At 51.9% G+C, this 27319-nt stretch overlaps 9 protein-coding genes across 9 annotated transcripts; 2 read left to right on the forward strand and 7 right to left on the reverse strand.

The window, feature by feature from the left end:
* Positions 1–627: 627 nt before the first annotated feature.
* Positions 628–4477, reverse strand: KD926_009665 (F-box protein; the record flags this gene model as incomplete). The annotated part of the gene is made up of 5 exons (XM_053095700.1): positions 628–804; positions 865–871; positions 1025–2118; positions 2173–2298; positions 2354–4477. 5 exons carry the CDS (start codon positions 4475–4477, stop codon positions 628–630), a joined length of 3528 nt encoding a protein of 1175 aa, XP_052960232.1.
* A 348-nt stretch (positions 4478–4825) lies between these two features.
* Positions 4826–5209, reverse strand: KD926_009666 (uncharacterized protein; the record flags this gene model as incomplete). The annotated part of the gene is made up of 1 exon (XM_053095702.1): positions 4826–5209. One exon carries the CDS (start codon positions 5207–5209, stop codon positions 4826–4828), a length of 384 nt encoding a protein of 127 aa, XP_052960233.1.
* A 4419-nt stretch (positions 5210–9628) lies between these two features.
* On the forward strand, positions 9629–11980 carry KD926_009667 (uncharacterized protein; the record flags this gene model as incomplete). Its single annotated transcript, XM_053095703.1, has 1 exon — positions 9629–11980. The coding sequence occupies one exon, from the start codon at positions 9629–9631 to the stop codon at positions 11978–11980; it is 2352 nt and encodes a 783-aa protein (XP_052960234.1).
* Positions 11981–12650: 670 nt separating this feature from the next.
* KD926_009668 (chitin deacetylase CDA4) lies at positions 12651–13520 on the reverse strand (the record flags this gene model as incomplete). Its single annotated transcript, XM_053095704.1, has 1 exon — positions 12651–13520. One exon carries the CDS (start codon positions 13518–13520, stop codon positions 12651–12653), a length of 870 nt encoding a protein of 289 aa, XP_052960235.1.
* Positions 13521–14561: 1041 nt separating this feature from the next.
* KD926_009669 (cleavage polyadenylation factor subunit CLP1) lies at positions 14562–16417 on the reverse strand (the record flags this gene model as incomplete). The annotated part of the gene is made up of 3 exons (XM_053095705.1): positions 14562–15343; positions 15409–16171; positions 16280–16417. The coding sequence occupies 3 exons, from the start codon at positions 16415–16417 to the stop codon at positions 14562–14564; spliced, it is 1683 nt and encodes a 560-aa protein (XP_052960236.1).
* Positions 16418–17388: 971 nt separating this feature from the next.
* KD926_009670 (DNA-binding domain of Mlu1-box binding protein MBP1) lies at positions 17389–19058 on the reverse strand (the record flags this gene model as incomplete). Its single annotated transcript, XM_053095706.1, has 5 exons — positions 17389–17413; positions 17472–18357; positions 18420–18582; positions 18674–18882; positions 18998–19058. The coding sequence occupies 5 exons, from the start codon at positions 19056–19058 to the stop codon at positions 17389–17391; spliced, it is 1344 nt and encodes a 447-aa protein (XP_052960237.1).
* Positions 19059–20999: 1941 nt separating this feature from the next.
* On the forward strand, positions 21000–22004 carry KD926_009671 (rho GDP-dissociation inhibitor; the record flags this gene model as incomplete). The annotated part of the gene is made up of 4 exons (XM_053095707.1): positions 21000–21090; positions 21356–21678; positions 21773–21821; positions 21874–22004. The coding sequence occupies 4 exons, from the start codon at positions 21000–21002 to the stop codon at positions 22002–22004; spliced, it is 594 nt and encodes a 197-aa protein (XP_052960238.1).
* A 605-nt stretch (positions 22005–22609) lies between these two features.
* Positions 22610–23769, reverse strand: KD926_009672 (serine/threonine-protein phosphatase; the record flags this gene model as incomplete). The annotated part of the gene is made up of 3 exons (XM_053095708.1): positions 22610–23322; positions 23389–23673; positions 23754–23769. 3 exons carry the CDS (start codon positions 23767–23769, stop codon positions 22610–22612), a joined length of 1014 nt encoding a protein of 337 aa, XP_052960239.1.
* A 670-nt stretch (positions 23770–24439) lies between these two features.
* On the reverse strand, positions 24440–27065 carry KD926_009673 (AP-3 complex subunit beta; the record flags this gene model as incomplete). The annotated part of the gene is made up of 3 exons (XM_053095709.1): positions 24440–26752; positions 26823–26980; positions 27053–27065. 3 exons carry the CDS (start codon positions 27063–27065, stop codon positions 24440–24442), a joined length of 2484 nt encoding a protein of 827 aa, XP_052960240.1.
* Between the last annotated feature and the right edge of the window lie 254 nt (positions 27066–27319).

The raw sequence follows: 27319 nt of genomic DNA on the forward strand, positions 1-27319 counted from the left end.
GAGGGCAAGTGGGATGACGAAGTTAAAATGCGATTGCGAGACATGCGGAGAGGATGGCGGGTAAGTATTATTGCCCGAGGACGTGTTGGGGTAGATGTGGACGAAGGATGTTCCTTGGATACCTGGGGGGGATTGAAGATTACTAAGGCCAGTCCGCGTGTTATCGCATTGAGTTCATCTACTGTTTTCGATCCCCGCATTCTATCCAGACAGCTGGAAACCCGACCACCTACAGGGGAACTGAGCATCGTGCATTACCAATGGTCTGCGGAGATATTCCGTGGTCTTCCCTATGGCCCAGAACACAAGGTCTTGTTCATTACTCCACCTTTCGGATCTTGAATCGGTCACTTCTCTCACTCTTGCTGTGTTCAACGCGAGGGTCCGTCGGAAATGACGCCATCATTGGCGGACATCCGATCGGAATCGGAGCATCGGAGACTCGGAGTGTCGGAGTCCAGCACAGCTGAGTCATGACCCCGCATACTCCGTAACTAGTTATGCCCGTATGATTTATGAAGCACGGGCACATGACGGGCCATTTGGTCTCCCTCGATTCGATCCAACTCATTCATTCTCTTCTTCCCCTGTCATCCTGCCGGCCATCGTTGCTTTTTCTACTGCGTTTCACAGTTGACTCATAGGTATGCCGTAATTCAGCTGGGATGTCCATTTCATGTCAGCCAACTCACTATCGTCATCATCACCTGCTGAAGCAGCTGCATCGTCGTCATAGTCGTTGCCTCCGAGGCAACCCCGGCGGACCAACTCGCCAGGATCCCATGCGCATTGAAGCGTAGGTACCTGATTCAAATATTACCCGAGGCTGAGAACATATGATATTACTCTGGTCTGGCCACGCACCTGTATCCTACAATAGCGAAAACAGAAGTTGAATGCAAACCCCCTTTGGGATGACATGTCATAGACTAAGAATGCTCTTCACACTATCCCACTATCCCCAGGCTCGTATAATGCCCCAACACGGCAAATATCTCGACAGCCCACATACATTCCAACTAACCTCGACTCGCTCGGCGGCTTATGCACACGGTCGCGTGCTGAGCACTGGTAACTTTCCGCAGACATCCCGTCCTTGCACCATACGTCTCGCCAATCGTACCCGACGGGATCGGCCACATCGGAGGGCGAATTCATGGCGAGTGTAAGGTGTTCGTACCCAGACTGCTCATTCAATTCGACCTCGAACCCAATTTCCCTCAGTTCGGGCTCCGTGACGATACTTGATAAGCCAACAATGCGCGCGTTCCGCACAAAATGAACTGTTTGACAGGTGCCAGTATTGAATTCACCTATGTTTGCTTTTCTACCCGATGCATAGACGAACACAAGCCCGATAATCGCCCGGTCTCGAAACTGGGCCATGACTTCGGCTACAGTGTCTCTACCGCCGGCTTCGTCATGCGTCTCAAAGTAGAGCTTCTGTACCTGGTCAAAAGGAGGAGGGTGATGGGGCACTAATATCAATTGGTCGCTCCGGCTTCCTTCGGTAGAAAGCACTGCTCGGACCCCATCAGAATGTACGTTGAATATCCACGAGATAGCCGCCATCTCCTCGTCGGAATCGATCTGGTACTGGTGTTGCAACTTTCGGGGTGGGAGGGGATGGAAGTCCGGGGAGCGGAATATCACGCTGCGCGAACACGTCGTCTCAAATTGTATGGCTGCGACTTGGCCTACTTCCATCCGTCGGCATTCCCTTGAGAACCCCATTGGAGTCGCCCATACAGTTAACGACTGGACTCGCTCATCTTGGGATAGTTCAAAGCTACCACTAAGCCCATCCATCCATTGTCCGATTATCCCGGGACTTGGATGGTCATAATATTCAAGCTTCAAGCCGGATATGCGGTTCGTAGATCTAGATCGGCCTTGGATGCCCACGGATGCTTGAATCTTCCGGACATTTTTCAGTGAAGCATAGGTTTGATAGTTACCGGGATTCGAACTGTCTATATAATGGGAGAATATTTCGTCGTATCGCAGCTGATCTTCGGGTATCTGATGGCATTCCCAGTCCATGGTATCCGGCACCACGGGTTGTTCGGCACACTTTTGGGACTGAACAGCGACTCTAATGAAATTGGGTTGGTTTTCCTGTGTCTAGTCAGCTGCCATTCAGATACACTCAAGATCTTACCAGTTACATACGGACTCAGAGGCAACAAATCCGGTGATTGTGTTGCCAGGAGGTGAAGTCAACATGAGACCAGTAGCTGCGTTGAACTTGGAACCAAGAGGTGCAAAAATGACAACTCGTCCATAATTTGTGGAGATCTAGGCCAAAGTTAGCATCGCACACTGATGCTGCGGTGGAATGCGTGGGGGATACCTGCAAACCAGCCAAGCCAGTTGCTGGGTCTAGGACGAATTTATCTTCCAGAATGCCGATCCGATTGATTCGCTCTCCCCCGGGGCCGTCGACAAAAAGCGAGACTCCACAGCTTCCATTAGAGCCGAAAAGGGTTGAATTCCCATTAGAGTAGAAAATCTCTATTCCAATGAGTGGGTGAGGGCGCGATGCCATATAAAACGTAAGTCTTGTCAGGGACCCGAGAAGCAGGCCTCTTGAACCACCAAAGTCAATATTAGTCAACGGTTCAAAAGTCCGGGAAGGCCGGGATGGTAAAAGATCGCTGATTATCAAGTCTTCATACGCTGGGACATGCGGAATCCACAAATGAGACTGTGCCGGGGATAAATTCGTTTTTCCTTGGGAGGAAGGCGTCAAAGAATCTCCAGGATGATCAATCAATTCGCCCAGGCCGATGGAAACAATTTTGAAACGATCTAAGCTTGCAAGCAAGCAATACTGATTGTTCCCTTCAGGAATAGTAAGCGTTCCATAAGCAATTCCGGGGCCACTGTTGTTGCCAATCCATCCTGATGGATCCGAGTTTGTAAACATAAATTTGATGCCTGTCAGTCCTTCCGAGCAGAACGATACACAAAGAGCATTCACGTACGAAGAAGACGGTATTTCTACCCACTTCTCAGAAGCGTGATTGTGGTACCCAGCTTGATGATCGACGGCAATGTTGTCCCCTGGTGGGAATAGGCTGATTCCTGATATAAAGCCCCGTGTTCCGATTTGAATGGTTGAGATACCTATTCGCTGCCGATGTCCCCGCGCCAGCGGGGACATAAATAATTGCGCCCTATCGTAAAGCACACGGCACCCATCATGCAAGGGACTGTCGGCGTCAATAGCAGCTAATTGGCCTGAAAAGGAGCAAACCTTCTCCATCGGTCGAGGTGGCTTTCCGGTATCAGCTAGTTGATAATAATTTCCTTGGGTTTTCGCCGGTTCAAAGGTAGATCCGTACGGACCATTTCGAAAAACAGCAGCTAGATCCACGAGGGCAGCTATAGGCTCCAGCAGCTGGCGGACTCTCTTTCGGTTGACCAAGGGCAGGCATCTAGCCCTTAGAGACGCCCTAGTCCCAAAGAAAAGCCGAGACCAGTCTCGTGTGTCCGAGAGATTGGGGAAAAGAAAATCAGCCTCTTGACCAAGGAGGAATCTAGTTCGCCAGTACGACTGTGGGAGCTTATCAACAGTCGCAAATAGAGCCAGATCCCGACAGACAAGTCTCATACTTAGAAGCTCGTGAAAGGATAGATATGAAAGCACCTCAAATCTTAATTCTGGCGAGAGTTTAAAGAATTCAGAGACACAGGTGGCCCCTCCACCGAGGCAATCAATGTTTGCCGCAATTGCATTTGAGGAACAAGCAACATTTCGCTTTCTCCAAAGTGAATCGTCCAGGATTTCCGTAGGAGGAATCGCACAGGGGTCAGCGTAGAGATGTGAGCTCGGGTCTATTGCCGTCGGCCGCCCAAGCGTTTTCTGTGTTTGTGCAGCTCCCTCGTAGTCGTGACCGAACTGGAAGCGGGAGGCCTCAAGGCAAGGGGTGCAATAGAGCTGGTAGAAAACCGACTCTGCAACGGCCATTTGATCCGGGAAGTGTACATTCTGTCCATGGCCAAGCCTCAGGAGAAGCAATCTCCAGCACGACTCATGAAAGCCAAAGCACCAACGAATTTCAGATGATTGGAAGAGCCTCCATTCCTCCAGCGCTTCCGTCCCCACGCCGACATAAGATGAATCACTGTCCAGTGGCGCGTTGAGATAGTTCCGGGACACTACGATTCCTAGCCCGGTTAAAGCGATGTCACTCACATCGTTAGCATTTGAGTAGATGCCTCGTATTTCTGCGTACCAAGGGCGAACGCGGGTCCGTGGAGACGCTGGGTCGTCACTATACGGATCGGGCAACAGGATGACTCCACAGAAGGGGCAGTAAACATTCGGAGACATCAAGTTCAGGTGTCGCGCATCGAACGGAATGAATTGGAAAGACCTCGTGAAAAGCAAGAGGGCAAAAAAGGGCGTATCTGCCTTGGTGGCGGAGTAGTAGTAGTAGTAGTAGTAGTAGGGGTATTCAAGGTTCGACATTGAAGGCCCCCTTACCTATTTGACCGCTCCGTGCGCCTAGCCGCTGCCAGATTCCCCCAGGTATCACAGTGGCGCCAAGGCTCGGCGACCAAGTCAAAGCCAACCCTCGCCATGACTTTACGTACAATCTCTATTGCTTATTATAATATCACTAGGTAGGGTACATTGACATATAATGACTGGTAGCCCTGCTAGCTCAGGTAGCTGGCTGAAAATGACTAATGAAGCGAGCGTATAGTTGAATACAAAAGAAACGACGAAGCACAGCTACCAAGTCGCGTCCCTAGAGGCTGATCGAAGGAATTAGGTACTATAGCTCCACTATAGTAGCAAGCACTAGCTAGCCATCTAGGAGCTGGCCCACTGCCACCCATTTGCCTTGATATAATCCATCATGCTCTCAACCTGCGCGACGCCATTTGGGTCGTCCATGTCGAAGGTACCCTGGTGCAGTTGAATGATTTCTTGGCTGGGTGTCGCTGCTCGTCCATCAAACCGATAGAATCTCACTTTCTTGCCAATGGCGACGGCTCCGAACAATCTCTGAGAATCATTCAAAGTTTGTGAAAGGTCATCATGGAGCTGGGCACTGATGGTATCATCCCAACCCCGTGGGGTGTCTCTTGATGGGCGCTTGCATTTGACCTGCAATATTTGGCGCTCAGCCCACTCGGTGGAAACCCGGGGATTCTGGACCAAGGCTCTGACCTGGATGACAGTGGCATCAGGCATGTTGTTATTGGCGAGCGTTGCAGCTTTGAATCCCCATTTGTAACCATCGCGGCCGGGAACCACTCCGTCACTATTTCCTGCCAGACGAATTCCACAGTCTCTTCAAGGCTATGCAGCTTTACCAATTGCAATGTGTTGAGGAAGCCGATGTTGTTCTGCAACGACGGGGTATGGGTGGCCATGGCTGCTGGTTGTGATAGGCAAATATGGAGTACATAGCATATTGGCGAAGAGATGATCTTATTCAGGGCAACGGTATGCTTTGAAGGAATGGTTTGAAGAGTTGATGCACAAATTACAGGCGTCTTCTAGCCTGTTTAAATAACTTTGACTCTGAGCCTTGTGACATTTGACGCCGAGGTACTTACGTAGGCAGTGCACTTCTGAAATAGCCCCGGGTCAAGGAGCAGCCAATCCTCATCAAATGATGCCCATCGAGAATTTCCCGCGGGGACCAAGCAGTAAAGATCATCCCCGCCATACTCCTGGCTGGCGATAGATGTAACTTCAGCATGCGGGGGCTCAAGGGCGTGCAGTCCAAGCTAATTGATATTATCTTGCCGCAGTACACCTGCATGTTCGAGCTACTAGGCTTGTCTTGCCGTCGTGTCAGCTTAGGTAGCGCCCATTGGGTAGATTAACCCTTCATTGGCTATAGGTGTACGCAGGGGGCCCGTGTGACACTCGCGTACTTGTTCTATCTCGAGGTAGCAATGAACAATTGTCCCTAGAAGGGGGGCCGTGAGGCTTTAGTTTTACACCCCCCTGGCGTCTTGAAGGCCGAGCATACGCGCTCGGAAAGGCCTCTACGAGATCTATACTTTTACTACGAAAATAATAGGCATGATTTGATTTCATCCACCGAATAAAGCCCAATTTGATTTCCCTACTCTCCTCATCTCGAGAGGCTTTTGGGTGGTTTTTGGGACTGGTTAACTTCCTGGCGTCTCGATCAGATATTGGTTCCTATTTTATCGCTGTTTAAGAATGTGTGTGAGATAAACGCTGGCTACGATTCGGTAGTGCTCATACGGCGTGATTTACGGGTAATGATCGAGATTCATAACTCGGCTGAGGCACACTTTTTACTTCCTTTCTTCTATTTTTTATTTGAACGCTACTTGGAAAATCTTGTCGAGTCACCTACGGCTTAAGCTCCCCGCGATGGGTAAGTTATGATTTCTTCGCTTTGTAATCACATTCGAAATACTCCGCTAACTATAGTTAGTTAGTTATTGATTGCTTACATATCGCACTTTGTTGATCTAAATTCAAGAGTACGGGGGATTTGAGAGGTTGAGAAGAGGATTGTAGATGGCGAATCTACTTTGAATAGGTTCTTACCTTCCTACATAGATATGTCCATCCGTTTTCCGACAGAGTAGAGGATTGTTACCTACCTGATTCGAATATTATTCGATGCTGAGAACATGGTATCACTCCGACCTGGCCCAGCATGGCGCTAGACGTCTGTATTCGCTAAGCTATTCTGCTGTGGTTTAGGCGAGGTGATTCAAAAACAGTTGGCCTTCAAGGCGATGCTATATTGGTGGCGTGGTAGTACATGAGTCATTTGATGCAGGACTTCTTTGATTTACATGTTTTAAACTATGTACACCGATACAATTACACGTAAACGCTGCAACGCAGGTATGATTCACTTCAGCGTGATGGAAGACCCAGCCTTGGGCGACCCAGGAGCCACTCTATTGCCACGCATTCACTTTGATATAATCCATCCACTCAATCTGTACGATATCATCTGAGTCGTCCATATCGAAGGTCTCCTGATGAAGTTGCACGACGACTTGGCCGGATGATTCTCGTCCGTCGAATCAGTAGAACCTCACTTTCTTGCCAACAGCAATTGACCCAAACAGTCTTTTGCCTTGGACATCTGTCGCGATCATGCTGTACCGGTCTTTGTTGGATGGGCCCTTGCATTTCACCCGCAAGATCTGGCGCTCGACCCACTCGCTTGGATTTTGCTAGGGTTGGACCTGGTAAACGACGACGTTGGGCATGTTACATTCAACGGGCGTGGAAGGCTTGAAGACCAATTTTTAGCCATCGCGGCCTAGAAGCCACTCCGTCACTATTCCCTGTCAGACGTATTGGACAGCTCCTTCGGGGCTGTGTGGTTTCACTGACTGCAGTGTATCGAGGAAACCGAGATTGTTTTGAAACGAAGGCATATGGGCAGCCATGGTGGTCAGACTGAGGTGAGAGGCTGGTGTCGATAATTGATAGCTAAGGGTATTTGACGGGGAGATTCGGAGACTTGCTGCTGATTCAAAGATGTCTAGGCCTTCTCGGAGCATAAAGTGTAAGCTACCAAACATCCCGCCACTCATTTTTGCATAGAACACTTACCTACAGACGGTCGATATGGTCTAGCCGCCGAGTTGAAGGGGCAACCAACGTTCACCAAGCAACGCACGTCGAGAGGTTCTTGCTGAGACAAACCCGTTCTTTCGGGCGTTTATTCGAACGTGCCGCAGCACGCGCGGGGCTCGAGAGCGTGCAGCCCATGCCAATCATTTAATTACTCTGCTGCAGCATACTTGCATTTCCGATCTTCTAGACTCATCCTATCGCCGTGTAAGATTATTTTCAATCTTTCTTGAGCTCAAAATATCTAAGTATAGTATTGATGATAATTTTAAGAAGATTGGATGGGCTGGGGAGTCGAGAAGCACCGCCGTGACCTGTACATAGACTGGTCTCGGCTACCTAGTTCTATTTTAATGGTGATTGTCGGCTGTGGATCTTATGACTGATTAGATTGAAAATAGCCTTTCATATAGCTCGGCCTTTCGCATACGAATCCTGTTTTTCCGCCCATGTTCCGACTTGGTAACTATAGCGGCCGGCTTGAGGGATCACTTAATGTTATACGGCCACTGTTGATAGCATCAAGTTGGGATCAGAGACGGGATAATGCTATTACGTATAGAATACTCATTCCTCACCATTAGACCAGTCCGTTGCTACGAATTTCATCAAGAATTGGTAAACCCTACTTTACCTATCCTAGCCAAGATCACAGCTTACCTTTGCCAAGTCAAGTTGAAGGACGCATCAGTCGACGATCGGCAGTGAATAGTCCAGATTTCACAGTCGGGATATGGCTCGACTCATCCATGTATGCCCATCATCTATACCCCGGTGAAGTATACATCGGCCTACTACTACTCAGTAAATATTTACTGCGTCTGCGTTAAACCGGGCTAGGGTTATCCCCGATGCGGTTAGCCGGTCCAGTGACCCACCGAACTGGGGACGAGAGCTTCAACTCTTCCTTCCTTCAACAAATCTACTTACAGCTCATCCCACTAATCAGCCAGATCGACATGCATGGCTGTGGACAAAATTCCTGTAGTCAAGGGAGCCCAACCACTGCAAGATGTCGACGATGGCGTTAAGAAAAAGTCGAGGCGCCTCCCCTACTCCACACAGCCTCGTCTGGCCGCCAATTCTATGCCTATAACCTTGCCGCGGACAACTGTCTCGATCCAATCCTCCATATTATCGGTGCCCCCTCTGCGCCGTCTCTCCACAGTTGTTTCTCCCCCTCTTTGGCAAACTCGCAGTATTATTTTTCGTCCGATGATCACTGGTCGAATTATCTTTTCGAAGGGACTCAGAGACATAGTGTGGATTCAGCCGATGTCTACTAGCCGACAACGTCACCAGTTGCAGGCGGCGATATTTTCTGGCCAGGATCATCACGTTTCGATTTTCTGTGCCTGTTGACTTGGCCTCCGGATAGCCATTCGTTTTCATGTTCCACGTCTGGCCATGGTCGCCGTGTTTCATCTTGCATGGCCTGATTCGTCGCCTCTTAACGCCCAACCTTTCAGGCCCCATGCCCTGATAGGGCCTCCACCATAGGGGGCGCTGCCCGACCAGGTTTTCATTGGGATTTATATACGCCTCCCCACGCTCTCGTCCTAGCTTCTCCTCTATCCCTAGCTGTATAACAGAAAAGTTCTTGTCGTTAAACCTTTTTTGGTCCATAATTAATATCTAATAGCTTTCCGAAGGACCCTGGCGGCCTTTCCACCTTTCTATTCTTGTCTCTTGCCTGACTCTTGACTACAACTGCTTGTACTCTATCTAACCTGCTCAGCCAATTGCATTCATTGTCTCTGCAGCTGGTTGTCTTTGATCTGCCATTGATTACCTCCTTGGAAACTCCCGAGTGAGTTTGACACGACGGATATAACATGCCAACAGCTACCAGGAACGTGACTCTAATTTGCCGTGCCATTGCAACAGGATAGCTGTTGTAGCAAAACATAAGAGGAACCACATCCCGTTCCCCCTTTGGACCCATTTGGACCCAAGCAGCAACCCGTTACATCTTTTCTATTTGGTTTTCCTTTCTCTTTGAAAAATACATTGTGTGATCCAGTCATGCCCTTTTGGCGTCAAAAGCCTCAGTGGCCCCCTTTGCCGTCTGTAGAAGACGAAGTTGCCTCCCTTTCCCGTGAGTGGTGCGGACTATCGAACCTTGGAGAAAACCCCGGAGTTGAAGGAGTGTGTGCCAGAGGAACCATCGATCAATACCCTGTGATCATGGACGTGTTTTGTTACTCGGAGGAGACCTTGGTCGTGGAGGAATTCGGACGGGAAGTCAGTTCATCGGACGACAGCGCAGGGCCGCCTACGCCGCCAACGGAATTCCCTCAGTTCTCGATTCCTCACCACCTTAGCAGCAAACTCAACCTGAATAACTTCCCTTTTGGTCCGTCGCCTTTCTCCGCGCCCACGTCATCTCAGAAGGCCCTGCCCCCAGGCCCTCCCCCCAGGAGAACCACGTCCCATTCAGGACATGGCCCCCAAAGCACCACCAGTACGGCATCGAGGTCTTCCTCTCGCCAACGCGACCCCATTCCCAGGAGCTCTCGGACCCCGAAGGAAGCCGTTCCCGCAAGGCCCAAGGACTCTCCTCCCACACCACAGAAGGGTCTTTCCCGGGTCAACAGCCGTAGTGGACAGCACTCTGAGCCTGCCTCTTCATCCACTCCTCGGCGATCAGACAGTGTCAAATCCATGCGGCCCTTGAGACGCTCGGCTACCGACACACCGCGACCCAGTTCTTCCTCGGGTTATGTCTCTGACTCCCACGGAGCCAAGCAAAAGACCAAGACGAAGCGTCCGGAACCTCTCCGGGCCTCCACGAACCTTAAGACTGTTGTGGACTCTCCGAACACGCCCACCCTGGCCGAAAGATTGGAGGAGAAGCTGAGGCAGCGACAGGAGCAACGCGATTCCAAAATCATGGGGCACAGCAGTGTGCAGAAGCCATCCATTCCTTTGTCGGCTGCCAAACCTGCCAAACCCACCAAGCTCATCGAACGCAAAATTGAGCTCCCTGTACAAAGAGTCCCGTCGCGTCCTGCATCGGTTTCACCGAAACCTTCCCCGAAACCTCCTCGCCCACGAAGTGCGGAGCAGGATCCCTTTTCCGCGTCATTTGCCACTGTTACGCCTGCAGTGATAAACACACCACCTCGACCACCTCGTCCCCCCTTGGCTGTCCTGGGCCAAGAACAACGATCTTACTCTACGGATGCGGTGCCATCTAGCCATGTGGCCACCAGACGCACAGTGTCCTTCTTTGAGGAAGCGCTCAAGCCTCCCTCGTGCCACCGAAAGGTCGAACCACATATTGTCCAGCAGCTGCAATCCTCTCGCAGCAACTCACCCCAAGGCAGTGTTCGCCCGCCCTCTCCCAACAAGGATGGGTCGTGTCTGCTGCCATGTCCTAGGTCCGTTCCGGTGGCCGGCTACCAGGACTGGTTCACGATCCGAGGAATGACACACCTGACCATCTGCCCTTCGTGCATGAAGCAGATGCGCAAATCCAGATTCCGCGACGCCTTCGTCCTCGGGGCCCCCCGACCCCGCAGCGACATGATCCGCTGCTCGATGAGCGAACCGTGGACCCGGCTAGCCTGGATGCAAACCATCAAGAAACAGCTGGACCATTTTGATCTCCTCCAGCAGATCACGCGCAGCCGGTCATCCGGCAGCAAACCATGCCCCGGTCGCATCGTCAGCGAACAGCACTGGTACCGTGTCGTCGACCCCGACACAGGTATCTTCCTCCCCAAATTTAACGTCTGCTCCGCATGCGTCAAAAACTTGAGGACATTGATGCCCCCGCACCGGAACACCTTCAAACGCAGCACGGGCACCCAAGCCCGCGTCTGCGATTTCGTGACCGACAGCCCGCGCTTCGTCCGCTACATCGACTACCTGGACATCGCGGCCAACCGGTCCGAGAAAGAATGGGCCTCGCAGCCCGACCTCGGCGACTTCATGGCCTACGCCCGCCGCAAGGTCGTGCTCCGCGACTGCCGTCGCGACCGCCTGGTCCTCAACACCTGGCACTACATCCCGCAGCTCCCGGAGCTGACGGTGTGCGAAGACTGCTACGACGACGTCGTCTGGCCTCTCGTCAAAGCCAACCAGCCCATTGCGCGCAAATTCTCGACCCTCACGCGCCTGCCCCCGGGCGAAGGGCCGTCCCGGTGCCGCGAAGCCAGCTGCCAGCTCTACTCGCCGCGCATGCGCACCAAGTTCCGCGACGCCGTGAAGCGCGACGACCTGATGTATCTGAAACTGGTCGCACTGCGACGGTTCGACGCGGAGCAGCGATTCCGCGAACGAGAAGAAGAACTATTGGATGACGAGGCGCGTGGCTATGAATGCGAGATGGAGTTTCGGAAGAACCTCGAAGAATGGAGAGCTTGGGAGTAGGATCACCAACCAGAGCTTGGCTGGCTGGTATTTGGATTTGAACATATGACACATGGTGAAGCTTACATACAATAGATGGATATGGCAGGAGAACAGGATGCATTATCTTCATTGTTATCTTTTTGGGCGAATAAGTTGCTGGCGACTTATTGGTGGGCATTTCCCGGTCATTGTATTTCTTCGCTTTCTTGACTTGCTTCGTTATCTTGCATTTGCATTCTTCGCTTTCATCACTTGCTACGTTTTGTTTTGCATTTGCATTCCCTGCGTTTGTTTGACTTTTGTTTTGTTTTTCTTTCTGGCATTTTTACTTTTACATCTCTTGCATTTTCATCTTTGCATTTTTTTATTTCTCTTCTCATTTCCTGTTCGGGTTTGCCTGTCTGTCTGATTTGTCTCCTGCGTTCTTGTGCTTCTCGCAATGCAAAATGTACCGGTGTACCACCAGTTGGATTGGATATAGAACTCGCTAGACGGTAGATGTATGTACAAGAAACGTTTGACAAGAAAAACAACCCAAGATCGATCATGTAGACCGACCATATCCGTAACTATAACACCGATAACAAAAAAAAAAAAAAAAAAAAAAGAAAGAAAGAAAGAAAGAAAGAAAGAAACAATCTAGTAAACCGTACCATATAGATAACACGATATATGCCACAACCCTTGTTTATAACCTAATCTCCCCTCCCCCTTCCCCTGCATCACCACCACCATAACCAGCTTCCAACAACTCACTAACAGTAACAACCTTATACCCCCTCCTCTTCAACTCCGGCAACACAACCCCCAACATGGGAATCGTCCAATCTCTCCGATCATGACAAACAACAATACTCCCCTCCCTCACCATACTCAAAATATGTCTCGCATTAACCCACGGCCAACTAATCTGCGCATCATGCGGATACACACTCCCCAGCACAATCCGAAACCCAAGTTTCCTCACAACATCCCTCATAACCTGACTAAAGAAGCCCGACCCCGGTCGAAAATACCGACCCCCGCCCGGGGGCGTTGGCTCGCGAGCCCCGACGGCCGAATACGCGGCGCGGATGGAGTCCTGGACGGTGAGGATTTGCGATTCCAGGTCGGGAGGGGAGAGGGAGCGCGAGGGTTCGTCGCGCATAGCGTGGTTGGCGAGTTCGTGGCCGGCGCGGAGGAGCTCGTGGAGGGTTTCTTCGCGCGAGGGGATTTGCGAGCCGATGAGGAAGAAGGTGGCGTGGGCGGAGTGGTGGGAGAGGAGGTCTAGGATCTCGAGGGTGTGGGGGGAGGGGGCGTCGTCGATTGTGAGGGCGATTAGTTTTTCGGGCTTGTTGGTGTTTACGTTGGTGTTGGTGTCGGGGTTCGCGTGGTCATGGTGGTGAGGAGGAGGAACGTGGAAGAGGACGTCGGGCCAGCGATGCTGGAAGTATCGGATTAGGAGGTTTGGCGGCTTGTAGATGATATAGAGGGGGGTGAGGAGGAGGAGGGTGAGGAGGAAAGGGAGGAGCATGATTAGGAGGCGGCGGAGTTTGCGGCGGGGGAGACGGAGAAGCATTGCATTGGTTTTGTTTTCCGGTGTCGTGTTGATTGATGTTTAGGTTGATTGACGAGGAGAGATGAGGAGAGAGAATTGGTATGGCATGGTGTGTTAAACTTGAACGATGGGATGGGGAATTGATAATGTGACGCGGCTAGATAGTAGAGATCCAAGAGGTTAGTTGACGTTAAGGCTTAAGTACGGAGGTAACTTCAAGATCGGCGATTGAGTTCCAGATAAATCAGTACCCACCCAGAAATCTAATCAACTCATTCTTCCGTACGGTGTACACCGTACTCTCACCACACAACAACGATATTCCCACCGCGATTATAAAACTTTGTCGGGCCTTCTCGTTGTCGCCGCAGTTCACGCTCGCGGTCTCGTACTCGTTGGCTATGCGATCGACTGAGCCGGTTCTGTCGGCGAGAAGAGTCCGAGGACCGGGAGAAGAGGTTGCGGAGCCAGGTTATTGACATTGGCAGAAATCTACCCCGGATGGAGTAGAGACTGGGGAAGTTAAGAGGAGTCCAAAGTTCAGGAGATGAGGGGAAATCACGCTGCGTCAGGTGATTAGCAGTGGTTTGTCTGGTTTGGTCTTTGTTTATTTGTTGTTTGTTTGTTGATTCAAGAATGAAATACTTCTTCAAGAAGATCGATCTATAAGTCTAACTCTACGGCCGAGGGTTCCAAGGTTTAACAGTTTACGGCTCATCGCATACTCCTTTGCCCAAGTGGCGGTGCCCATTTCGCCCGACATCCTAGTCAACTGCCAAGACGCGGCGAGTGAAACCTCGTCGGCAAGGCTGATTCGTGATGTCACGAGAATCCCTCTATGGCCTACTGAACTCTGCTCGAGTAACACTTCGTAAGGCTGGCACTCGGAATTCGGCAGACTAGATCCATCGCGTGGTCTGATTCAGACTTTCAGCACTTCTGATTGCATAACTAAACGGTAAAATATGCCCATTCCCCATAACTCCAGGATCCACTAGAAACATCTATACACGAAAGAATAGAAAAAAGAACAGCGGAGAAAAAAATAAACAATCCCCCGCCCTATCCAACCAATCCCACCACCTCCTCGGGCCATCCTTTTCCCCAGACGATCGCCCGCGGAGGTACTCGCCCTCCCACGGGTGCCAGAACCCGGATCTTGCCCTTCTCGCTGTCCACGTCCGCCACATACAGAAATCCCATGATGCTACTATCCCGAATATCCGCGGGTGTGGCCGTGGGCGGGACATGTGTAATGGCAAGAAGAGAGTTGGCCAGGGTACTCGGTGCCGGCGGCAGGGTCTTCTTCAAGGGCACCATCGTCGTCGCAGCGGACGGCTGCTGCGGCGCCGTCTCGGTGGACGAGATCACGCCCAGCAACGGCGCAGCGTTTTCGTCCTGCGGGGGCACCGTGCTGGTCTCGGCGTCGTTGCTGCCGCCGGGGAGGAAGGAATCGTTGGCGCCGAAAGAGGCCGGGTCATACTCGTCTTCGTCCTCTTCGAGGGATGCGATCGTGTAGTTGTAGATTCCCAGAGAGTCGTAGTCCAGTTGCTGTGCGTGTGGAGAGAGCGTGACGTTGGTGGTCGACGACGCCGAGACCGACAGGGCAGCCGACGCCGTCGAGGGAATGGGGTTGCCGAAGAAATAGGTTCGGACCTGGGACTCGCGGACTCCCTTCATGAAGGCAGCATCGCGGTCGACACACCCGCCGGATTTCGACAGCTTCACGACGGAAATGCGCTCGTCCGACGCAGCGGCAGAGGCGCTAGCGCTGGGTTTGTTATCGTAATTCTTCATCATGATGCTATACAGCCGTTCCGAGCCGATCACGAGAATCGTAGTGACTGTAGAGAGCAAGGACACAAAATCAGCAACCGCATCTCCTCTCAATAAAAGGGGCCAAACATACTTGCAAACTCCGTCACAATGTGGTTAATCATCTCGACACTGCCAGCCTTACTCTGACTGAACAACCCCGGCGTGTCCACAATGATGCCCGTTTCACGAGCATCCTCGTCCTCCGCCATCCTCGCGGTGACCGAGAGCGCCAACCGCGACACAATCGGCTTATAGATCGACCCCTCATCCTCCAGCGGGTTCTGCGTCGGATAGAAGTACACCAGCGGCAACTTCACCGGCACAGCACTCGGCCCGGACATGGGACTACTCCCCCAGCCCTCCTCCACATCAATCATGGTACGGAAGGCCGTGGCCGTCAAGGTCCCCGGCACACTCAGCATGCCCTCAGTCGGGTCCAGATTGACAACGATAGGCTGCCTTCCGACCTTAGTGGAATAGGCCGTCAAGATCTTCGCCAGACTGGTCTTGCCGGCGTCCTCAGGGCCCAATATCAAGACGCGCGGTCCGTCACGCCCCTCGGCCTTGGCCTCCTGGCGTAGCGTCTCCAGCGCAAAGTGCACGTTGGCATATTCCACCATCGGCGTCTCCTCCGCGACGTACTCGCTCTGGCACCCGCCCGCGCCGTGCCCGGGGGCAGTCGCACCGTTCACGCCGGCCGACGGCAGTCCGTCAAGAGACGAGATGGTATTCCCGGCGCTGACTTCAAGCGTGCAGCCGTGCCATGTGTAAATCGCGGCTTTGGTTCCGGAGAAGGTATACGTCTGCGAGGTGGCTAGTTCGGTGCCAAAGAGTTCTGCGTTACCGGCAAGGAGCTACAATCCGCCCTCCAATTCGAGATTCGAGGATACGTCAGTCATATGGTCCGGATTTTCAACAAGAGTAAGAAAGAAGAGAGGGTGTCGCGTCGCAGAGTAACTCACCTTGACCCGAACGATCGTGCCGAATGCGACTTCAAACCGCCATTCCGAGCCCTTGGACAGGCTGATCTGCGTCGGCGGGGCAGGAGCGAATTCCCTATCCACCGACGGCTGCGTAAGGTCTAATCCCGGGAGAGACATTGCATTGCTGGGGCAGAGAAGAAAGAGAATATCGAGGTAGAAGATCAAAGAGAGATTGCGGAGGGGAGCTTCGAGATGACGGTGTTTGGTTTGTTTGCACCCGAGCTTTCACTCCGCCGGACAAAGGAAATGCACACCGAGTGAAAGACCGTAGGAATACTGGGGGTACGCTGCCAAAATATGGAAAATCAACTATCTAGGGATCAAAGAAGGCCCTTTTATCTTCAGCTTCACGCGATCTCATGCAATTTCGTAGAACCCTACGCTTCGTACAAAGATCCTTGGAACTTGCCTCTAGCGAAGGTTTGACGGATGGCGTAAGGCATGTAGATCTTCTACAGAAACCCATTTACTCTGCCTACGTGCTTATAAATTCTTGCCACGAAATAATTTGACTATCCTATCATTTGAATTTTCTACCTGACCACAGCCGATTCTCCTTCCCAAAGACCCAAGCCCCTATCAACGCCGTCGTCGAAAGAAGAGCCCCAACGAGGGAATTTGAACGAGAGTTGAGAAAACGAAATGGGTCACACGATTATGAAAGACGTATATCAGGTATCCAGGATGAAAAGAAAAAAGAAAGAGGACTGCACATCAAAGGAACGGAATGAAAATCGAGGTTTTCGTTCACGATCTCCAGGATCCCTCCCCGAAACCAAAGACAAGAATTAAAAAAAAAAGGTGTAGGGATGTCAATACGATACATCAAGAATCAACATAGGGGCATCCTTTCGACAATGGGCACTCCAGAAACAAGAACTTGGCCAAGACAAGGGGTCACATAGGGGATAATAGGAATAAATAATCGGTAGGGTAAGTAGATACGGTGTACACATTTCAAATAAAAAGAAAAAAGAAAAAGGTATTCAACGTCCACTGGACTGACTGGTATAGAGGTGGAGGGGGGAAGGGGACTGGGTTCTTGGGTAAATGGTGATGGGTGATGTCTTCATGTCAGGCGGTCAGATTTAGAAAAAGTAGGGAATAGAAGCCCTAGAAAAACAGGTTAGCATCCTGAAGGGTGTCAAAAGCAGGCAAGGGAAATACTAACGCAAATGCAAAAGCAGCCGTGACGCCAACAAGAGCACGGTTCCTCACACGCTCACGCTTCAGTCTCTCTTCGAGAACCTTGGCCCTCTTTGCGCGTTGGGAAGAGGCCGCCTTGGTCTCCTCATCCTCTTCGTCTTCACTCAGGACATCAGTCTTGCGCTTCTTGGCTGCCGCCGCTTCCGACGACTCCGCGGGTTCCTGCTCTGTCGTTTGCTTGACGGCCTCCTGGACCATCTCCTTAGCTTGGGCGATCATCTTCTCGGTATCCTCCGCTGAAGGAGCCTCGGGAAGACTGATAGGCATCTCGACTGAAACGGTGGTCTGGGCGGCTTGAAATTCCTTGATGTCATCACCTACGTCGGCATTCACATCGGTGTTGGTTTTGATCTCGACCTTGACCTTCTCCTCTGCAGGTTCCTCCGTACGCCGCGAAGGCTTAGTTGAAGACTTCTTCACTCTTGGCGTGGCCATAGGCCTTTTGGAGGTGACTGCCGATTTCGCCGGGCTGAGAACCAGCTTCTCGTCGTCGATCTCAACGCTAGGCTGGATAGTTCCATTGAGTGGCTCCGGGTCCGCCGTGGCATCGAGTGACGATTGGAGACTTGCATTTGCTTCAATGGTGGCAGCTGCGGAAGCTTCCTTCATGGCCTTCGTTTGCCTAGCCTTACGCGGGGAACCAACCCTCTTGCTTGGGGAAGCAGATCGGCGGCTTCGGGTGCGAAGCGACGGGGCGGAGAGTTGGGGTGGAGTGCCAATAGGCGGCAGGTCAAATCGGGGAGGCGGCGTGATCTGTTTCTTTGCGCTGGACGGACTTTGCACAATGTCCGTGGGATCCAACAGGGCGCGAACCCAATCATACATCTGATATTCTCTGGCAAGCTCGAGGGCTGGGGAACAAACAATCAGCATCACATTCGTTGCCGCTCGACACAAGAGAAGGAGCGCTTACCAAGGATGGGCGAGATCCAAACATTTCCAGCAATTTCGTCTTCGCTCGTCTCCTCTCGGGACTTCAGATATTCGCGCTCAAGCCGTTCTTCATCCAAACGCGCCCAGGGGAAGGCGATTTTGAACATTCCCGTAGCACTGACAAAGCCATCCTTGCTCCGGCGCTATTCGACAAAAAAGAAAATCTCGTTAATTCTGGTTTCGCGCGATGCATTGGTGCAAGAAACGGAACCTTGCACAGACAAATCGACTTACCATCAGGAAATACGTCTCCGGGTGCTGCTGGGGAGTGTGCGACGGGAAGATCTCGGAGCCCTTGAGGTCCTTAGGCAAGGGAGCGCGCAAGTGGGCATATTCAAATGGCCCCAGGTTCTCGGGCTTGGTTGCATTCGACGTGCCGATTTGGGTAGGCTTTACGGCAAGGTTTGTTTTGCCCAAGCGGCGACGCACCAGAAGCTCCTCATCTGTAATCGGAAGAGCGGCAACGCGTTAGTTCGGCGCAACCATGAAGTTTCCAAGATCGGCGGTGCAATGCGCAGCTTGGGCCTCACGCGACGGGGTAAAAAGAAATGAACTTACAGGCAGGAGCCTCAGTGGCGAGGATGAGCGGGTTGTTTTTCTTTGGGAGCGATCGCACCATGGTGATTGAACGGCTGGGATGGATTAATGGGGCTAGATTATAGGAGATTGATATCGGGGATGATGATTATAAAAATCTGCTCCGGGGGGAGGTTGTAATAGGATGCGACGCCAAAACGTCGGCCACGTTGCAGGCGCGTCTGGCGGCTTTGCAGGGAAGCTTTGAGGGATGAGAGAAGAAAAGAACGTCACCACCCGAGAGAGGAGGGGAAGGTAAACGATGGGAAGGCGATTGAATGGGGGACAGTGCCTCAGGTAGACGGAGGACAGAGCCGCGACCAGAAGATAATCCAAAATCGAGTCGAGGACAATCCGACGTCTCTCTGATAAGGGAAGTACCGGGGCGGTTCGCAGGGGAGGAAAATAATAATCATAAATCCATCCATCGGAAGATGGGGTGGGCGAGCGCCCGTTACTCGTCTGTGACCATACCGTACACCAGGCGGTAACGCACTAGTCCGAGACGGTATCCGTGTGCCAGTCAGGGCGAGTCACAACGAGTCAGGACTGCGCGGGTCTCCATCGTACCTTCCTGATGTGGAATGTATCGGCGTCGCGGGGCCCGTCCCCGGTATCATCTGGGTATTGATGCCCTGGCGCCTTGGGAATCTGGCGGGAAATCCGGTTGGCCCCGTGACGGGAACTACGAAGAAGAATTGGTTGAGACTTGAGAGTTGCTACTTGATACATCCACTGTCGGAGTAGTGACACTTCACATTTTATCTGTGGCCACTATGAAGAGTGGTAGATACTATCATATGTATCTGTAATCTGTATGCCCGTCATTGCATCAACTGCAGAAATTTCGGGTACCTCTGCTGTATGATTGACAGAGTTCTATTTGTCTAACACAAGAGCATATACTCGGTGACCACCCCGTGTGTACGAGGTAGATTATCGAGTGAACAGGCCATCCCACTTCCCGATTTAACATTCATAACCCAAGGAGAATATAAGACACGGTATGTGTACTATATACGGAGTAGTTTGGATTGTTAGTTATTATTATACGAGAGGTGTCTGAAACTGAACCACCGAACCATGAGAAAGAAGAATAAAAAACACATTATCAACACAACAACTCTAAGTATATCTATACCACGTCTATCCGTTTCTATGTTATGGACTTCCAGCCAATCGGTAGGGAAGTTAGAGGTTCTTTTATATGTGGACAGCTTGAGGCCATTCATGCAGTTTCCCTCCCCCCTCTCTACTCCGTATGCAGCCACTGACCGAATGTCGGACTGCGACTCCATAGAAACTGCATCCCATACGCAGTACGCTGCACCAATGTTTTGGCCCCACTAGAACCGGGAAATCTGGTCTCGAGCTCAACGGCCTCCTGTTTGTTTAGTATACACCACCAGAACACCGACTTTCCGAGAACTTCCATTTCCCAATTCCTCATTCTACACCATATATGCCTCCTCATACCACCCTCTCGTCTACCAGTCTACCTACAATATTAATACCTAAACCAAGTATCAAGGTCCTGTTCACCGCCTGTCGCGGGACATCCCCACAAAGGCCAGCAACGGACAAATAACAGACTTTCCCCGAGCCAAAACAACCCACCCCTCTTAGTAGGTGGTGTCAGCCATTATTCTTAGGTATCGACCTGCGATTCTTCTTCCTCCTCTTCCCTCTCCTTCTCCTTCTCTTCCTTTCCTACTTCTCTCCTATTACCAATCCTTTTTGTCAAATTGACTAGCCCCTGGTAAGTGGATTGACCCTCCTGCATCCTACTGTCCTATCCCCTCGATCTCCCCCCCGTTATCACCCCTCGATCTTGGCGATCGATTTCCTACTAGTATCCCAATCCCCGGGAAAGTAAGGCACGGATAATTAAAACAACCGTTGGAAAAAAGGGCAGATCAGGTACCCCGCCAAACACCTAACTCCCTCCCCTTTTCATTCTCCCCACGAACCATCAATCACCACAATGACCGAACACGACGAGGATCTCGTGGCCTCCACCACCGAGGGGTTCAAGGTCGGCGAGAAGAAGACCATTGAGGAATATCAGAACCTTGGTATGTGAGAATGTGGATCTTCCGTCCTCCCCTCCTCCTCCTTCCCTGGCTTTGTTCATGCACATCTACCTATGTGTCATGTATCTTACCCGTCCGTGGGAGATTCCAATCTGCACCGAAGCTGGGGAGAAACCAATCCCGTGGGGTTTACTTGCTTGCTCCCCCTCTCCCCCCTTACCTCGACCCCGCAGGAACACACCCAGTACCATACACACGAGACCATCCCCAACAATCCACCATGACTAACATCTCCCCGCACCACCAGACAAGGACGACGAAGCCCTCAACCGATGGAAAGCCTCGCTGGGCCTAGCCACCGGCACGCCCATCGGTGACCCCTCAGACCCGCGGAAATGCATCATCAAGAGTCTGGCTCTGGAAGTGGAGGGACGATCGGACGTGGTGATCGAGTTGTCCGCGCCCGGCGCGCTCGAGAACCTCAAGAACCAACCCTTCACTATCAAGGAGGGCGCCACGTTCCGCATCAAGGTCGTGTTCCAGGTGCACCATGAGGTTCTGAGCGGTCTGAAGTACCTGCAGGTTGTTAAGCGGAAGGGCGTCCGGGTTAGCAAGGACGAGGAGATGCTGGTATGTGGATGTCATCATCAACAACGGTTTTCCCTAGACCCCCGTGGAGGGGGGATGAAGATCCGAGCTAACGCACACTTGTTCCAACCTACAGGGAAGTTATGCCCCCAGCACCACCGATAAGCCGGTATATGAGAAGAAATGTAAGTTGTCTTCCTATCGCTTCTGGGACGCATTGGCTAACCGAACCATCAGTCCATCCCGAAGAGGCGCCCTCGGGTATGCTGGCTCGTGGCCACTACAACGCAGTCTCGAAGTTCCTGGACGACGACGGCACCAACCACCTGCAATTCGAGTGGGCCTTTGACATCGCCAAGGACTGGTAGAGAAGAGACGACAAAGAAAAAAGAAAAACAGCTGATAATGGTCTCGGTGCTGCGTACGAACGAAACTATGAATATAATTATGAACAGCATATTCGTTTTGTGTTTCAAAATTTACAAGCGTTGGACATGATTCCTTGCAATTACATACATATATTTGAATCAATATTTTTATTTTTTATTTCTGACTCCTATCTACCTACCTACACGTTACATCCATACTACATCCATACATACATACAGCCCTTTCTCACACACAGATTCTTGAAATCCGCTATATGGAATCAAATCCAAATAAGTCAACTCAAATAACTAAGATGTGTTCATCATCGTCGTCATCATCTCAAATGTGTCTGTAACTAATGCATAAATAATACTGTATATGACCCGGCCTCTTCCATGCTGGTTGGTATAAACGGGTTCTCTGTCATCAGTGAGACAGACGTTGTCCTTCTCTTTCTCCTCGTGTAACAACCCCATCTCCATGTCATCTATAAATGCGTTCTTTACATTGACCAAACTCCAAACATTGCACGAAACCTAAATCGAAAAAAAAAAAAACAAAACAAAATGACAGAAAAAAAAAAGAAAAAGAGAAAAAAAGGGTATCACAAAAAGTAATCGATCACGGGGCTCTGACCGTCCTTGTTCTGCTGCGCCTGTTGCTCTCCCCGATGGATATCGTTCTCGGGAGCGGCGTCGAAGATATTAAAGAACCGCTCGCCCGTATCACTCACTTCCAGGACACTGGCGAGGTTACCGCATCGGTAGCAGTAGTTGGGGGCACTCCAGACGGTACTCAGCCGGTCATCGTACAGGACCTGGTACCCCTCCTGACAGAGCTGGTGGGCGCGCAAGATATGCGACATGCTGTTGACCTCGAGGAACTTGCGCACGACCTGCGCGCCGAAGGTATACCCGGCGCCTCGGGGAGAGAGGGAGAACTCATCGCGTTCAGTGTCCGGGTCGGACCAGACGAGATCGGCCATGGGGCCTTCGTGAGGGATTTCGCGGAAGCGGTCGATGATTTTGATCTGGTCGATGGAGTGGATCGAGGGGGAGAGGCCGCCGTGGACGCAGAAGATCTGGTCGTTGATGACGACGCTGAGCGTCAGGAAGTCGAACATGTCGGTGAAGTAGTGCCAGACGTTGGCGTTGCCGTATTTGCGCGCACATTCCGTGTAGAAGCCGTAGGATTGCGTGACGCCGCGGGACTCGTGGTTACCGCGGATCAGGTGCACGCGGTGCGGGTATCGGAGCTTGAGGCAGATGAGGAGGGAGATCGTTTCAACGCTGAAGAGCCCGCGATCGACGTAATCGCCTGTGTGCGAGGAACGTCAGTACTGCTATTCACTTCTCCCGACATAGAACACCCCGCCTAACTAACACACCCGCCCTGCGGGAGGAGAGATAGACGAGACAAACACGGTCGACGTACCCAGAAACAAGTAATTGGTGTTCGGACAGAATCCACCGATCTTAAAGATCTCGATCATATCGAAGAACTGGCCGTGGATATCTCCGACCACCGTGACCGGTGCCGCAATGTGGACCACATTGCTCTCTTTCATTAACAATTCCTTCGCTTTGGCACATATTGCCTCGATCACCGAGTCCGCCAGCAGCTCTTTCCTATAGAGCCTCTCGATACACTCGTCTAGGTCGATACTAGCTGCGATATGGTCAGCCCCTGGCCTGGCTAGACGATATGACCGACTCTAATTCAAGAGTCCCGGAAATGAAACAACCTACCTGGTAGCCCAGGCATTGTGGATCAAAGCCGATCTGGTAGGTACACAACGCCCCAGCGAATTCGTTTATAATTGGTACACAGGTAAGAATGAGAAGAAATAAATCGCGGATGCCGAGGATAGCGGTGTTGCTGATGCTGATGCGAATGCTGATATGCGCGCCCCCTCAAGGAATCACAATCAGTACACACGGAGAGGACGATAAAACGGGAAACTGATGCGGGTCGGTTCGAAAAGGGATATGTCTGTCTGAGAAGTTCCTGCAGTAATTCGCATCATGACCGACAAAACCACGACGGAGAAAGCAGAGTGGGCAACGCGGACGGAACCCGTGCAGCGCAAGGCCAGACTAGAATGACACGATGAACACCGGTCAGGGATGACTGAAGATGCCTCGGGGGTAAAACGTTAGTATCGGACCACGGTTCGCTGCCGATCCATGGAAGGATGAGGAGTTGAAAACACGAGCAACAGGAATACGGAGGCGTCCATCCCAAGATTCCGAGTGTCGCTTCTTTGGGCCGCGGAGGTGCCTGTTCTGCCGCGTCCGACCGCCCGTGGCATCGACAATCATCGCTTATCAAGATCTACAGTACGGTATAGTTATTTCATGCTGGATCAGGGCTGAGACAAAATTCTATTCTGGATTGGGTGTTCTAATTAAAGTTATACGCAGCAATGTGGACGTTAATACACGTCCTTCGAGGAGCCCTGAATCCGGGTATCACCTCGCTGGGTAAGGAGTCGGCCCTCCTCACCATCGTCTGAGTCGGTCTCTTCTTCCTCAGTTTCCTCCTCCTCAGTCTCCTCTTCAGAATCCGTGACTTCCTCCTCCGACCCCGTTTCCTCTTCAGTTTCCATTTCCGTTTCGGTCTCCGTTTCCTCGTCCTCTAACCATTGGTCAAGGCTCTTGTTTTTGGAGGCCGCTGGCACTGCGCCCTGTACGCGGCCGTTCGGCCCCTTGCTTGACTGGGCAGTGTTGCTTTGATGCTCCTTGAGGGCCTTGTCAAGTCGTTCGCCCGCAGTCATGGACGCTCGTTCCGCCGAATTCGGTCTCACGTCAACCGCGCGGAGGCTAGGGTCAGGCTCTTCTCCCGCTTGTACCCAGTCAGGAATATTCTCATAGCCCTTCAGACCATGGATGCCGGCATCCGGCCCGATGACTAATGTCGAGGAGCCGATCAGTAGATCTTTGCGGGTTTCCGAGGGACTCGGGACGTGGGGGACCGGCTTCGGGGCGAGGAGAAGTAGGTTAGCGAGCTGGGTCGAGGATGGCGAACCGAGGAATGCCTTGTATAACCGCGCACGGTCCCGCAGGTCGTAGGAAGTGTCATATCGAGCAAGGAGAAGAATGTATCGCCAAAGGAGAGTAATTTGGTCTTCTTCCGGCTCGGCCGGTTCCTCGGGCTGGTTGCCTTCTTCGGCCCCTTGATTGTCTGATTTTCCTTCTCCCTCCTCTTCGTCGGCTTTATCAGTCCATTCGTTGGGATATTGCGGTTGAGGCTTTGGCTGGGCTTCGGTTTCTGGTTGGGGTTCCTCTTTGGGAGGGTTACGGAGAAGATGGTGTAGATATACTCTAGCACCAAGAAGGACGAGCTGCTGCTTCACAGCCTCCTCTTCGTTGGCAAAGTTTTTCACCAAAATCCGTAGGACATCCGGTGCAATGTTCTTCTCCGGCTCAGCTCCCGCGAATTCTCCCACTAGCCACACGATCGTCGCTCTGGCGTCCGGGTTGTTGGTCAGTCCTAGATGCTTTACCAGCTGGATGACAGTTTGCTCATGCGAAGCGGGGTCTTGCTGGATCAGATGTCTGATCACAGTCAACGACTCCGAGACCAGATTGTCATCGAGGCTCGTGATCTGGTTAAGGAGGATGTGTAAACACTGATCTGCCGTACTGGGGTCGCTTTGGGCACAGCGCCCGATCGCACGGAGGCTCTCACGCACAAGGGCCGGGTCTGAACTCTGGGAGAAATGCTGTAGGTCGCTGACTATAATACCCTTGAGGTGCAGCCCGCAGTGGGGGAAAAGGATCGTGAGTATTTCTAGTTTGAGACGCCAGATATGAAGTGGATCCGTGGCACGGACCAAAAAGTGCGCAATGTATCTGGTGAAAGGCTTGGGTTGGCGCAAAGCAACAGCGACAATGTTGTATAAAGCAATATGCTGGATATCCTGAGGACTTCGCAGCAGGGCGACCAACGGTCCAACGGTGGCGGTGAGGTAGTCCGGAAGTGCTAGATAAAGGAAGCAGCGGACGACACTCACGACAACCGCAGAATTGCGGTTATGCAAGAGTAACTTGCAAGCTCGAAACAGAAGCTCTAGGTCAGGGTCAATGTATGGAACCTCATACTCCTCGCCGCCCTCTTCTGTGTCCTCATCGTCGTAGAACCCTTTCGAGACCGGCTTTTTGCCCTTTTGGACCTTCTGAGGAAAGCACTTGCGGGCATAGAACGTCAGAAGGCGCAGGGTTGCGATTTGGCTCCATTCGTCCATGTCCACCAGCTTTTTGACTAGGCTGCGGTAGTGCGGGTGGATGAGGTCAATCCTATCCGGACACACTTCCAAGAACGCAGTGACCGCGGGGCCAGCCACAAAGTATTGAGTGTCCCCTAGCAGAGTAGACACATAGCCAGTCAGCTGTGGCAGGGTGCTTGGATCCAGACGGTAGCATTTGGGAATGGCCAGCGCCGCCGCTTTGCGCACATGCGGACTCATGTCACCACAGCCTCTTTTGATCGCAAGGGAGACAATCTGACTGATTACCGGCACGCGAATCCCAGACATTGTACGAAGTGCCATTGCGCGAACCTGGGGATTCTGGTCCGTAAGCGACTTCTGGATTGTGTTGATGGACAACAGCGCAAGGTCGGGCTCGGTCTCAGCATGGTGAACCAGATAGATGTAGACCAGTTTCTTGACCTCAAAGCTTGCATTTGCCACGTTTTTGACGACTGCTGAGAAGAAGGGAAGGGAAGGCTCGGAGCGGTACATCAACTAATCCAGGAATTGAGGGATTTGTTAGAAAGCGCATTGATCTCAGTGTACCGAACTAGCGGGTTCTTACCGTGATGACCCTTCGCATACCATCCAGAACTTCCCGGTCACTGCGGCTATCGAGAAGTTTCTTAATATGAGATGAACTCAGATTTCGAGACGAATGGCCGGTACTCGGCCCTCGACTATTGGCTGCCGACTGCGCTGCTTCGAGTGTGAGTTCTCGAGCTGTTGTTCACGCATATCGTCAGCTAGTGAACACGATCACCGAAAATGCCGGGCTCTCCGGGGTGATTTTACCTGTTTCCAGCATCGAGGAGATTCGAGAGATGGTCTCCATTTTACCCCGAAGGCCCTTGGAGGGGCGCGCACACGAATTTGGGCGGAGGAAGGGGGGTCACGATTTCCTGAGGTCAGGAAGAAGGGAGCTTGGCAGATGGCGGGCAGGTGACGCGATGGGTATGGCACTGCCTGGCGAGCCTCCCCGCAGTCGATTTCTCTTCCTCAACATCCACCGCCCAGCATGTTTGCTGCTGGTCCACGGACCTCAGAGGCTTAAATGAATGC

Source organism: Aspergillus affinis, assembly GCF_023601865.1.
Source record: "Aspergillus affinis strain CMG 70 chromosome Unknown NODE_6_length_556011_cov_87_064024, whole genome shotgun sequence".
NCBI lineage: Eukaryota > Fungi > Ascomycota > Eurotiomycetes > Eurotiales > Aspergillaceae > Aspergillus > Aspergillus affinis.